At 42.4% G+C, this 14,385-nt stretch overlaps 1 protein-coding gene across 1 annotated transcript in view; it reads right to left on the reverse strand.

Moving 5' to 3' along the window:
• Positions 1–10: 10 nt before the first annotated feature.
• Positions 11–14,385, reverse strand: part of insrb (insulin receptor b) — an 85,946-nt gene continuing 71,571 nt past the window's right edge. The window contains exons 13-23 of the mRNA XM_041935606.1: positions 13,910–14,063; positions 13,315–13,463; positions 11,993–12,149; positions 11,763–11,859; positions 11,431–11,498; positions 11,094–11,323; positions 9,837–9,947; positions 9,519–9,681; positions 9,283–9,412; positions 9,054–9,188; positions 11–8,024 (exon numbers count right to left, since the gene is read on the reverse strand). Of these exons, the coding sequence (XP_041791540.1) occupies positions 7,670–8,024; positions 9,054–9,188; positions 9,283–9,412; positions 9,519–9,681; positions 9,837–9,947; positions 11,094–11,323; positions 11,431–11,498; positions 11,763–11,859; positions 11,993–12,149; positions 13,315–13,463; positions 13,910–14,063 (1,749 nt within the window). The 3' untranslated portion in view covers positions 11–7,669. The remainder of the gene's footprint in view (positions 8,025–9,053; positions 9,189–9,282; positions 9,413–9,518; positions 9,682–9,836; positions 9,948–11,093; positions 11,324–11,430; positions 11,499–11,762; positions 11,860–11,992; positions 12,150–13,314; positions 13,464–13,909; positions 14,064–14,385) is intronic.

The raw sequence follows: 14,385 nt of genomic DNA on the forward strand, positions 1-14,385 counted from the left end.
AGAAGACAAATATTCTCCAATAATTTTATTCATAATTTTAATATAAACAGTTAATTGTTGAATAATTTACACACAGCAAGATTTTTATTTTCATATCATTGCAACATTTTCTGTACATGTCACTACTTGGCTCTCCTTTGAAACATAGAAAAAATAAATTGTCAAGCGTTCATTTAGTCATGGCACATTTTTGATCCTGTACAATATGCATGTATTTCTGTGTGTGTGTGTGTGTTCAATATGTTGATATATGTGATACATAAAGATAATGGCACATTTGGATCCAGTGTGAGGGATGAAGCGATCTCCGTGGGTTGCGGGTTTGGGGTTTGAACTGTACATACACACATATACACCTGCTGTCTGCATATGCACCGATGTCTCAACATAATGTATACACAACATATCCCAAAAATTAATACATCAGCATATTCATCGGCAATATATGACATTAATAAAGGAGGTATCCTGCAAGACTACACACAGCATTCGGGGGACCACCTATGTGCACTGAGGAGAGAGACTTGAAGGACGCAGAGAGGAGGAAGAGGAGCAGCGATCAGAGACAAAGAAAGCTGTGGTAAAGACTTCAACCAAGGACAACACAGACACAACTCCATTAATTTAAACAATGTACAGCACAGGGAACAGGACAGAGATAAATAGAAGGTATTGGTGTGTAAACTGGAGCAGACCACTGGACCGACAGATGACTCTTAAGAAGAGGCTACCTTTCCTCTGATTTGTCATCTAACAAACAGGGTCACAACACCTGCAACGCCCCCACTGTCTATCTGAAACAATGGCGTATCTCTCCCTAATCAATAACACAAATATGAACAGTTCATCATCACACTACTGACAGACAGTACTTTATTCTTTTATAGCTGAAAGTGTTTCACCTTGATGCTGAGCCTCCTTTAAAGGAACAGTTTGACACTTTGGGAAATACTGTCAAGTTAAAGCTGGATGATATCTGTTTATTATGTATAAGGCTACAGCTGGTTAGCTTAGCGTAGCACAGGGGGGACACAGCTAGCCTGGCTTTGTCCAGTGGTTAACTAAATCTGCCTAGCAACACCTCTAAAGCCAACTAATTCACATGTTGTATCTTGTTTGTTTAATTTGTACAAAGTTTAAAAACACAATTTCAAGTTACGAGCTGGACCATTTCAAGGCCAGGACCCGTTGCCAGGCAACCAGTGGGAACACCAGGAAGTTATGGCTCTTAGTCAAGAACTGGTCTTGCAGATCACCCCCGTTAAATAGCAAATTGTCATTTTTACACAGTGCTTTGCACAAATATTAGAAGAATGGTGAGATTTCAAAGTGCTGGTGGGTAGATTCTGTTACTGTTGGACAGACTCAGGCTAGCTATTTGCTAGTTTCTCGTCTTTCTGCTAAGCTAAAGCTAACCGGATGCAGCCTTTTCACTTCCATCTTCTCATCTCGCTCTCCGCAACGAAGCAAGTAAGCGTATTTCCCAAACTGCCAAACACCTCCAGCTTTACAGTCTAAACTTAAAGATGAATGGTTGTCGAACCATCAGTAAAGTTTGCTTTTTGTTTTAGCTTATTCAGGATTTTATCACTCATGTTTCCCCTTCTTCAAAAGGATGTGCAGTGGTCTTTTCCAGTTTTTCACATAAAAAAAAAACAAAAAACACATTTGCAAACTAAACACGCGTCTCTTGTTGGAAACAATTTCATACATTTCAAACAACATCTGCGACAGGTGACACGAGAAAGGCTTTATGGGTGACATGCGGCTGTGACTGGGTGGGGTGGCTGAAATGCACGGCGTCCTGTCGGCCAACATTCGGAGCATGCATCGGATTAAGAGCGGGGTTCACTGCGAAACGTCTCAGGCCACCTACTGTTCATGTCTCATTACAAAGGGTTAAGCCCTCAGACCGGAGTTGTGCTGCTCCTGTTAAATACATCGACAGACTCGACTCTGCTCTTTTCTGTGTAGTGGGTTGTGTCATGAAAAGCAACAAAAAAACAGAACATCTATCTTTTTAAATTTAGAAAAAAGTTATATACACATTGATAACAATGCTAAATTCATAATGTACAAGAGTAGTAAAAGTTTACAGTCAGAAAAAGTAATTGTATTTGCCCTCCATACTTTGGCTAAAAAAAATAGAAATCAACATCTCTAAAATGTAATACTTTTTTCTTTTCTTTAAAACAAAACAATAATACATACAATGCTTTGTTCTCACCCTGCGCTGCGTTACGAGCATGCTCTGTCCAACCGCTTTTTAGGTCATCAGAGTTCAACAAAACAAACCTAAACTTCCCTAAAGTCAAGTGCTTTCATTTTTCAGGGACCGAGGGGGATCTGCTGCTATTTACAGTAAAGAGCTTATTAATCAGTTCGTTTCTTGTAAATCATGGAACAGCTAAATGCATTTCCACCTGTAATGCAATCACTTGTTGCTAATCATGGGTTTTTGCATGTGCTTTGGGGCGTCGCTGTCAAAACAGACTGATGAGAAGCAAAATCAGTAAGCATCAAATTATCAAGCTATCCGCTGGTTTAGATAATTCATTTTCCATGCACAAAGCAAGCCAGAGCTTAGCGGAGCTGAGACACAAGTTCAACTTTTCTTCCTTTTTTTTTGGGTAAAAATCAAATATCCAAATTACAGTATTTCCCACCACGCAGACAGAAAATGTTTCTCTGCAACTAAAGAACACAGCATACATACAAACACCATTCCTGTGTTTTCATTTCATGTTTGGAGGTGGAAAATCCTCTTTAGTGATTGGTGGAGACGAGCCAGTCGGTGGCTGGTCTGCTCTGAGGGGGTGTGGACTGGGTGGGAGGGGTCAGGTGGGCCGTTAGTCTGAGCAAGGCACTATGGGTCGGGGGCCCTGTTTGCTTTGCCACCCATGACCTGCAACACTCCCATCCAACCGCTAGAGGGCAGTCCAGACCACTTCATGTCAGAAGGAGAGAGGAGGATTCCTGATTATCTTCAAAGCGGCAGAGAGATTTCAGATTTTTTTGAAAAAGGGCGTTTGGGTTTTTGTTGTTGAAAACTTGTCCTTGGGCTTATCATCTCCATTTTGCTTTTTGCAAGGATGCTGAGAACTTGCGCTTCAGTCAGAGTAGATAAAAGGTAGGTAGGTCACTCTTCTTCCTCCTCATCCTCTTTATCCTCCAACCACAAAGCATCAGGCCGCCTCCCTGAGACGAAAAAGTTACAATCTAGATTTCATGTCTGTTAATAGTTATTATGGCACACAGGATTGTCCCAGTCCAGCTTTTTTTTCCTTTGCAGAGGGGGTGGGGGGTCCTCCTCTTTAAAACTTTTTAACCAGCCCAGACGTCAGTGTCCTGATCAGCCAAAACAGACCCAATCCATGGCATTGACAGAAAATAAAGGTTATCTCTTGATATTCACAGTAGAAAAAATATACATGCAAAACAAAAATCAGAACAGAGAAACAGACAAATAAACAGACAACGACTGGAGGAGACGTGGGATTTGAAAGCTAACTGTTTTGACCATAAAGAGACAGACTGACAGACGGAAGAAGAAGAAGAAGAAGAAGAAGAAGAAGAAGAAGAAGAAGAAGAGTAGGGCTTCCTGCCAGATGACAGGTTTAGTCTAGATGTGATTAAAAAAAAGCATGAGGGTCCAGGGCTGAGCTTGGTTAGCCTTGGCTGTAGACGATCACAGATATGCACAGAGTCAAGAGACTGTTTTATTTTTGACTCATGCTAATGTCACATCACCAGAAACCAGGTGAGCCGCTACTACTTAGAGAGGCAGAGGGGCTTAACACACTACAGGGGAAAGGAATTCATCAGCAGTGTTGGTAATGTATGATAAAGAGATAATATTTGAAATGATGGGATACTGAGTGACAGGGGATGATTTAGGCTCTTTAGACTGATTCCTCCATATGCACTGAGGTAGACTCTGGCCAAACACAAAGACGACGACAATTACTTACTAACTAACTAACTAACTAACTAACTAGCACTCCTGCTGCTCACCACCAGCTACTCCACCTGTACAATTACAAACTAGGCTTTTACATCGCTCCGCTCTCAAACACCTTAAAAATGCTCGACTAAAAAGCTAACTGTGTTCTTCTCATACAATGACAATGATCATAACAAAATAAATATCTGGTATTTCAAAGATATGGGCACCATCTTAATTAAAAATTGCATATGCGTGTGAACACCACCACAAGATAAGCAACCTAAGTCAAGGTGGAGAAAAGAGCTATGTCCCACTTCCATATTACACACTAATTCTGACGGTATTTAGTGTATTTATACTGGAAAATTAAGCACACTCAAGGTACAAATGTGTACCAACTGCCCAAACAGTATTCTATGAAGATATGAACGTTGTATTAGTATATAGTGTGGAACTGCGACACAGCTGAGCTCCACCATGTTTCTGTCATGTACGCAAAACTGACGGGCATCAGATTTTTTTTATATATCTTTTTTTTCTGCTTTTATTTTCCAAACTATGTCACAGATTATTTACAAAATACAAAAGCCCAAGATTGTAACTCCTCAGAATAATTAGCTAACATCTACATCATAACCTCAGGCGCCTCTGAGTGCCGACAGCACAGACTCTGGCCAATCCACAGTGTCACCGCTAAAGCACGAGGTGAACATTAGTGTTCGAACCTTAACGCTGGCAACAAGCTGAAAAGGAAAAAAATGATTAAAATAAAAAAAAAAAAAAATCAAAATTGCCCCGAAGAATTCCTTCTCTTCCGGCGAAGACCAAAGTCGCAACCCTACAAACACAAATGTAGATGCAGCTTCGATTTCGGTGCCTCTCCCGCCTCGTGAGAAAAACCAGAGAGAGGCCTGTGAATGTGTGTGTGCGTGTGTGTGTTACTAGCCAATATAACTAGCCTGGACGTGGCTCTGGGTTTGAGAAGGCACTGGTAAAATATGGAGGCAGCTTCTCTGCTTTCTCTGACTCTGATTCTGTGGGTTCTCATCGTTGACAGAAAGCTGCCAACACTTTGGCTATACTATAAGTGCTGAATGCTGCTCGATTGGCAACCACACCGGTCTGCATGTCCAGAAAAAAAAACAAAAAACTGCTCGTCTGCTGACTGTCACTTCCCGTGTCATCCACTGCTGGAGTTAGAGAGTGAAACTCTGACGGCCTTTAGGCTCTGGATGAAGGTCTTAGTGAATTAATAATCTGTTAGGAGAACTTTTCAGGACCTTTGTAAGGTCACAGTTGACAGGAATGTTTTTTATTCCCGGCAGAAGGGACAAACTTCAGATGTTCAATTGTTAAGAGGTGGAAAATGAGAAAGTGTTTCATGTGTGCTTTCTGAATCTGATGGGGTGCGGTGATGGTATCAGCGTTGCCAGCGGCGGGCAAAACAGGGGAGTGGCGGGTACGAGGGAACGAGCAGTTCCAACTAAATCCTGGAATGTCAGACCTGAGTGAAATAGCTGCTGCACACTGTGTCCTGACTGCCTAACTGCATGTGATAGCAGAGAGAATAATAGGATTAACAATCACTCACACACTGCCTCTCTCTCCCAGACACACTGAAAGATAGAGAGACTGCCTCTCTCTCCACTACCTGCTGTGGACTCTGAATACAGTTGGAACTTTCCGTATTTCTCTCCAGCCCTCCACCACAATCTGTTGGAAATTTCCAACAGCCTGATTTTGAGCAGTGAGTTCAGCAGCCAATGGGAAGCCTCAGGAAGGCTGAGGAGGGAGAGCATGCAGGAGGTGCGTGTGGTGCAGAGCAGACCTAACAGTACGAGAGGGGAGCGTAATGCGTGATTTTAATAAAAACCTTCCATCAAGCATCGAGGGTCCTGAACTGTGCCAGATCTCAGTTCAGATGGGAAGGGGATGCTACACCCATTTAAGCTATTAGGGCTTTTACAGCTAAAGACAAAAAGATTTTTTTTTTTTCCAAAAACTGCCTCATCGCCCTCTTCGCCTGCGTTCGGCTGAGAGCTGGTGTTAATTCCCTGCCCTGCCCTCATCCGAGCAGCACCGACACGAGTGAAAAGCCATCACTGTTACACTAACATAGGAAGTACAATTACCAGGCACCAGGACAAGCTCTCAGCATTCTCCAACCTCACTGACAGCTAACGACGAATCGGACAACCAGCACCAATCACGTGAACGACATAATAAACCTGTGCTAACAAACACATAAAGACCTCAGCTCCAGCGTGATCTGACCGGAGAGAGACAGCAGACACAGAGACAAACACACATCAGGTGCACTTCCACCTAGAAAGACCTCATTCCCCTTTGATAAAGCTTTTTTTTTTTGGTTATTCCATTTTTTTTTTTTTTTTTCCCCTGTTGCAGTAAAGTTGCCTCCAAATATTGACAGCTCTCAGTGGAAACGAGGTTTCTAAAACCAAACAAACAAACAAAAAAAAGATGCAGTGAGTTGACAATATTTTGGGGCTTCTTCTTTCCCATCCAGACGGAGAAGAGTACTCAAAGAGGGGACTGGAGGCCTAAGACACAGAGAGCACTGATGGTAGATTAGTGTGATTTCTGGGGCTATAAAAATAAGGAAATTAAAAATCCAGAAAGAAAAAACCTGGCAAAACAAAATACTAGCAAAGCTTCTGATGAAAAATATTACAAATATGAACTATTTACAAAAGCATCAATGTCATATATTATATATAAAATATTGGTACATAAATACCAATATTCCATATATACTATATATATTATATATATTTATATATATATATTTCTATACCCACTAAAATATATCAAAGCAGCAGCTATTGGTCAGTCTGAGGAACTCTTTTGTCCAATTCTTAACTGTTTAAATATCCTTCAGCCATATAGTGAGGACACAGAAATAAAACTGAGAAAGAAAAGAAGAGAAAATAACAATAAAAGCAAATAAATTAAAACTATTCACCAAACACCCGATGAATCTGTGTGTAGTTTGGAATTCTGCAGAACCAAAAAAACAAAAAAACAACAACAACAAAACAAAAAGAAAAACATTCCTCTAGGAATAGATGTTTGTTCTAGGATCAAGTCTTTGCAAGTCATCCCACCGTTCCAAACTGATTAAGTCATTGTTCAAAAGGAAATTAGTGTAAGCGCTGATAGACACTTCTCTTTGTTTATAGGCCACATACAAAAAGGCCACTATCTGAGTAACAAGATTTCACTTGGAGGAAAAACAAAGCACAGAAATGTGGAAATGCAGATTGGTGGGGAGAAGAGGAGGGGCAAGTCTCGAGGAGGTTGAGCATAAGCAGCCTTCTTGGTTGTCTAAGGTTTGTTGTGTTCACAGTTTTTTTTCTGTTTCCATCACAAGGAGTCCTGGAAACATGGCAATAGTGAAAAACAATAGATAGGTAATACGGTAATAGAAGGTCCGATGTGTTGTGGAGGAAGTAAAAAAAAAAAGTGTTACACGATGTTTGCATCCCTTGCTTGCCTGTGTTTGGCAGCCATGAGGAAGAAAATAAAAAGTCCTGAGATCTGTGGGGTGTTTTTTTTTGAAGGGCTTCTCCAAGAATAAGAAAATCATTAGAAAATGATGAGGAACATGAAGGATGCAGAAAAAAAAATGCACTGGAAGAGAAAAAAGGATGGGAAGGGGAAAGGGGGACAGGTTAAACAAGTTCTTTAAGGAAACAGGAAATGTTAGGAAGGGCTGGATCTGGGCAACGATAAGATTCGTCCGTTTTTCTTGCCACCGTTCATGTGTGTGTAGGGGACATGCTCCTCATAGTTCCCCCTGAGGGCCACTGAGGGCCCGCTGTCCCTGCCTAAGCTCTCCTCTCTCTGGGAGTACGACGACGGGTCCAGGGGGATGCTCTCCATGTTGTCCAGGTCCAGGTCGAACTCCTCCGTCTCGGGGACTTTGTTCTCCTCGCTGTAGAAGAAGGAGACCTCCTGGAAAGACGGGTGCAGGTCCTCCCGCAGCATCTCAATGATCTCGTGGAACATCGGCCGCATCTTGGGGTTGTACTGCCAGCACATCTGCATTAGGCTGTGCCTGGCAAAGCAGAAAAAGATACAAAGCTTTAACCCTTAAACCCAGACTATATACTGTGTATAATACATTCCATTTCACCCTGTCTCAGTTTATTTCATTCAACTGAGCACTCAACGCCCTGGTATTCCTCAAACTATTCATCATTACAAAATGACAGTAGCCTGTGTAGGAGAGCACAGTATAATTATGAAATACAACAGGCAACACTGAAACATCTGTCTGTCCTTCAATTTTCCCCACAAGCTTTTCATCTGATAAACTTCCTCAGCAGAGGAAGTGCAGTGTCGAGTGTGAAGTAGGTTCTCAAGAGGCTGCAAACAGCAATACTGCAGGCAAAGCAATCGCCTGTTTCAAGCACGCTCATTTTGATTTTTCTGGCATCTATAAATTACTGTATGGCATAAACATATTTTTGTGTGTTTGTTATTCTTAATAATATGTGGTGAAGAGTGTACATGCATTATGATTTTCACAAATCGCTTAATCTGCATTTCATCAGCGCCGGGTTGATAAAGACAGAAGGTATGTGGGGATGTTTGGGGGGGGGGGCATGTGGACGTGGTGGACCACGTTCAAACAGATGACACAGAGCGCACTAAAGAACTAGGGGTATTACTGAAAGCACAAGTTTCCCACACACAAAAGCAGACACACAATGGGCCCTGATAAGACCACATGTGTACGTTTGTACCAATTCAGCCTCAGATTAAGGGTCAGTGGCACTTTTCCATGCAGTAGAAAGCAGTAGGAAACTATTCCGGATTTAAAACTTGACACTTAAGTGTATTTTATTTCTGTTTTGATATATGTTTGACATTTTAATATATAGTAACTTGACACTTAAATATATATTTGAGATGATGCAAGAGGCTTAAAGTGTCAATCATCATCATCAATCAATAATTGTGTCCTAGACAAAAATGAATAAATAGATATCATTGAGAGGATACCTTCCATCTGAAATACCATGTCACATTATCCACACACGGCAGCAAAGGTGCCCCAAGTTAGTTCTGAATATTCACTCACATTCTCTCGGGGCAGTTGTCTGGCCGGTCCAGGTATCCTCCATCCATGACAAACTTTAGAACCTGCTCGTTGGATAAACCCTGGTAAGGCTGCTCTGCTAGCGTGCTGATCTCCCACAGCACGACGCCAAACGACCTGCGCACACACGTACAAACACACGTGATCAAATGCAGCAGCGATGCGATCAGGATCGCAAAGACTGTGCCACAGCTGTCGAGGTGTGACTCACCAGCAGTCAGAGTGGGCAGTGAAGACTCCGTCCTTCAGAGACTCCGGAGCCATCCACCTGACAGGAAGCAGGCCTTTCCCTCCTTTACGGTAGTAGTCAGTCTCGTAAATGTCTCGAGTCATACCGAAATCTGCAAGAGAGATAACAACACTCAGTGACGAAGGCTCATTTCAGTCATATGGATTGAAATAGAAAAATTTTAATATGAACAAAGAAAGCAGAACGAGTTTCAATACCTCCAATCTTGACGGTGAAGTCCTCTGCCACCATGCAGTTCCTGGCTGCCAGGTCTCTGTGGACAAACTTCTTGGCGTTGAGGTAGGCCATGCCGTCTGCAATTTCTGCAGCCATCTGGATCATCTCCTTCAGCGTAGGTGGTGGACGGCCTGATGGGTTGTTCTACAAACACACACACACAAACACAAAAAGACAGTTATAAGGTCAGTCAGCGATGTGTGGAAACATAAGAACTGAGCCTCCTTTGGCTGTAATGATGACCTCCACTCAGGTAGTTTATTTTATTATATTTTTTTAAATACGGAGATGATACATACCTCAGAGTCCGGCCTGAGACTACGCAGGTAGCTCTTCAGGTCACCGTGGGTCATCAGCTCCATCACTACCAGAGTGGGCTGACCCTTGGACACAACACCTAACAGACGTACCTACACAGGGACAATTAAAGAAACACACACAGTCATAAAAAGCAATTTTGACCCTTACTTACTTGACTGACTAGAAACAGAAGTAAACACCCTAAACTAGAGGCTCATCTCTTGTTGGGAATTAAAAATATTGAAGATTTTTTACATTTCTATTTTATTTATAATGACTCAATAAAAGCTGGAATGCATGAATTTTACATATAAATGAATGTCGTTAAATTCAAGTCTGGGCCAACTGAGTTCACACAACGCTGTAGAATCTATCGGCATCAGGTAAATCTCTGTATTTCGCAGTATACAGGAGCTTTTAAATCTGGTGTCTGTCCCGCACTGCGTATAACGTCAACCAGCAATGATTGGTTTGCCAGAGCTGAAGCAACCGATGTGATGAAGTAGTTTACAGCAACTAGGCTTATTGCAGAGCCTACGGTGTCATAAGTGCTTCGGCATCATTTGTGTACTCTCACTGCCAGGAGGGGGAGACGAAAGTCCCTCACTGCAGGTTTAAAGTTTACATTAAATTAAATGGCTTTGACCACATAAATATGGGGGACTAAATATAAAAAAGAACTACAATTCCCACTGTTCATCACCAAATATGCATGTTCACACCCTAAAATTTATGAAGATGAACTGTGCAAATACTGCTCTATACACAGCGCATAGTACTGTACTTATTATTCATAGGTTAACTACAGTATTCTTGCATTCAAAAGTGTGTGTGTATCAGTTTAGTATGTCATTTCAGAGAGGGTAAAGTTTCACCGATAAGGGGAACATTCCTGCTGTTAGCCAGGCAGACAACATGACACATTCCTAAACTCTTCATCTGTGAGTAAATAATAAAATTTCCCCTCACATGTCAACGTGACTTTTACAGCTGGCAGCACAACATATGGCGTTTTAATTGGTGCTTAGTAGGCTGTTCAATAAAACGGTAATGGTAAGCACAATTGCTTACCAAGCGTGACTTGTTTTTGGAGTCAAACTGTGTGTCAATATGGCAGCGTCAACACAACAAGCGAGTCATACATGTTCGTGCTGGTTTCAACCAAACGATGCAAAGCTGTGATGTGCTATAATTGACGAGTGCATGGATAGTTGCTCCAGTAATAATGCTGTGGAAAGAGGCCTGCGGCGTCGTACCACGTGGTGACAGCTGAAAGCCTTCATGACGGAGGCTTCGTTGAGGAACTCGATCCTCTCGCGCAGGCTGGCCGATTCATTGACCGTCTTGACGGCTACGCGCGTGTCCGGGTCCCCTTTGACGATGTCCTTGGCGATTCCCTCGTACACCATGCCGAAGGAGCCCTGACCCAGCTCTCTGAGCACCGTGATCTTCTCCCGGGGCACCTCCCACTCGTCAGGAACATACACTACACAGGACAGGCAGCATTTTGATGAAGAGAACCAGCCACAAGTCATCACAGCATAATGTGTTTTGCTTCCTAAGCTCAGCAGTTTGTTATGGTGCTATTCTTACCATCATTGGCGCTGAGGTACTCAGGGTTTGAGGAGGCAATAAGAGGTCCTGTCGGGCCTTCTGTTTGCCTGTAACACAACCACAGAAAGCATCTGAGACACTGAAAACTATAATAAGATGACAACTGTCTTCAGTATGCCCAGACCTTCTGGCAGAATTGCCGCGTCTATTTGTCCTGTCACATACTCCTGATAGCTACTGGGCCCAAAGTATGAACACCCTGTACTTCAAATCCCACTACAGGTTTCTGAACAAAATAAGCACCATTCAGCCTTTCATGTCATACGGTGTAATCTGCTCCGTTTAGGCAGCATGTCGGTCAAAGCTCTTACCTCTTCTTGAAGATCACAAAGACTCCGCCCCCCACGAACAGCAGCAGGATGAAGCAGATGACTGGACCAATCACAATCCAAATTAAACCTGGATCCGCTGTAATAAACACAGAAGTATGACAGACAGATGTGCATTAAAGAATAATACTGTGTAAAACAATGTGTGTGTTAATGCATGACTGTTACGCATGTGAGTTCAGTTAAGTCAGACACAGAGCCTCCAGCCTTACGGTTGGGCATGAAGAAGTAAGTGGTTTCGGTAAAGGAGCCATTTCCAGCCAAGGAGGTGGCGCGGACCCTCACGCTGTAGTTTCCCGGTTGCACAAGCGAAAGCTTCGTGCCACCTGACTTGAGGTAGGCCGGCCGTGACACACAAGCTGTGTGAACCTGAGAAAGAAATAAAGAATACAAACTCAACATGAGAGACCACGAGGGACAAGACGAGCGCTGTGATTAGGAAGCAAAGACCTGACATTTCACTGAAAAGGCACATAAAAAAACTCAACTCTAATTAATAATAAGATAATGGTAAAGGTTTACAACAAATTATTTCAAAATGACAGAAAAAGAATGGAAGCGTGTATAAAATGGAAATATTATGAAACACAGTGTAACACCAGTAAAAATGCAGGAACACATAAAATACTTTGAGTTCAAATATTTTGGGTGGCAGATTTCAAAGAAGAAAACAGGCAAAACTGTGTTAAGATATTCACAACTTTTAGCCTGCAAGCCAATTAACAGTTAGTCAGCCAGAGGTCTGTGTTTGCCATATGCCACCACTGTGCAATAAACCAAATAATTAATGTGACCCTGTGACATGCTCTAAACACCATTTCAAATAAACTCAGATCAGTGTGTTTCAGCTGCAGGGTGTGTTAGTGAGCAGTGTGTTTTCAGTGTAGTGCACTCGAGATGTCGCCTGAGATGCCGGTCCATCCCTGCCACTGCATTCTAGTCTTCCTTCCTGCCTCTGTCACTATGGTTACAGAGCTGCTACTGGCTCCTTGGGTCAGGCAGTGCAGCGATGAATAGCAATGAGAGATGAATTCACGCATTTACAGCAAGTAAACAATAACACACACGCTTACACACTCACACTGCCACAGAGGTAAAAGCACTTATGTGCACAAACACACAGAAATACTAACATGCAAACACACGCGGCAGAAAACGTCAGCACACACAGAGTGGCCGCATTGGGAGTTTGTAAACAAATATTTCCTTTGTTTGTCTCTCCATATAAGGAACAGACAGAATTTGAATGTATACAGCAAACCTTTTCTTTCCCACCTGCCTCCACTCCCCAGAGTCTACCTAGATCACTCCTTTTTCTCTTTTTGCATTTCTTCTCATCTACATCCATATTTTCTTATGCACCTATCCTGCCCCTCAAGCCCTGAGTCGCTCCTCTACAGAGTATATTAAGATAATTTCCCTCCCTCACCTCTGTGTCCTTCAGTTTAGGTAAAAAAAAAGAATCACAATCCCTCCCTCCCCTGACTTTTTCCTGTATCCTTACTCTCAAGTTTCAGGGATGGCTGATACTGACCTCTGTGTCTCCAACCTTCCTGTAGAAGACCTCATACAAGATGATGAGGCCGTTTGGGGATCGAGGGGCGTTCCATCTAATCAAAACGTAGGGAGGCTCGGCAGTTACTATCTCGTGGGTCACGGGGCCTGGGATGTCGTCTGCTTTCTCTGTAGGTACCAGACATGCGGAAAAACGTTTAACACACATGCAGCAAGCACTGCAGTTCCACATTGTTCTTAGCTGGCCACCAGCTGGGTCTCTATTCAAATGAATTGCAAATTTTGAGAAAATTGGCAAAAGGAAATGCCAATGATTGCTTGTTTCCATGTTAGGAGCTGGTTCATCGAGACAATTCTACTGTCAGAAAACCATTGTACCATTGCAGAAGAAGGAGGCCCAAGCAGAGGATGTAATTAAAAGAGTGCCAGTTGAGCCTCAAGCAGTGAAAAAAATAAATTGAAAACACAATCAGAACTGATAATTAGAACCTTCATGAAAGTAGGATTTATTGTAACTGCTGTGTCACGCTGCATTCGTTTTAGCTATTAGCTAGGTGTGCCTTGTAAAGCCGTAACTGCACGTACAAAAGTGTGAGATCTGTGTTTGTTCTTACCCTCTGGCATAGTTCGAGCACTGACATAAGTAGCCATGCTGCAGCGTTTGAGGTCTGTCGGGTGGTTGCAGGCCATGATCTCGATCTTATAACTGGTAAAGTGGTGCAGGTTGGAGATGACTGTCGACTCCTTTGAGAACACCTTCAGTTCCACCTGAGCAGACGAGATGAGAGATCTCATTACTCCAACAAGCATCAGTGGTTCATGGTTACAGTCACATCATCTCATACACAAAACAATTGATCTAGTTTTTTACATGTTTTTTCTTACACCACAGTCATGTAACAAATAGAATAAAATAAAGTTTACTGAAGCACAATGTGAAGAATGTCTTGTGGAGAACAGCATGTCCCTTTGCCATTCTGAGGCTAAAATGAACAGGAATACAGACAAAAACTAAAATATGTCATGTGCTTTAAATGGTACAGTGTGTAAATTATTGTAATAAATACCACTGATGAAGCTAAAGTTGAAA

Source organism: Chelmon rostratus, chromosome 4, assembly GCF_017976325.1.
Source record: "Chelmon rostratus isolate fCheRos1 chromosome 4, fCheRos1.pri, whole genome shotgun sequence".
NCBI classification, from domain to species: Eukaryota; Metazoa; Chordata; class Actinopteri; order Chaetodontiformes; family Chaetodontidae; genus Chelmon; species Chelmon rostratus.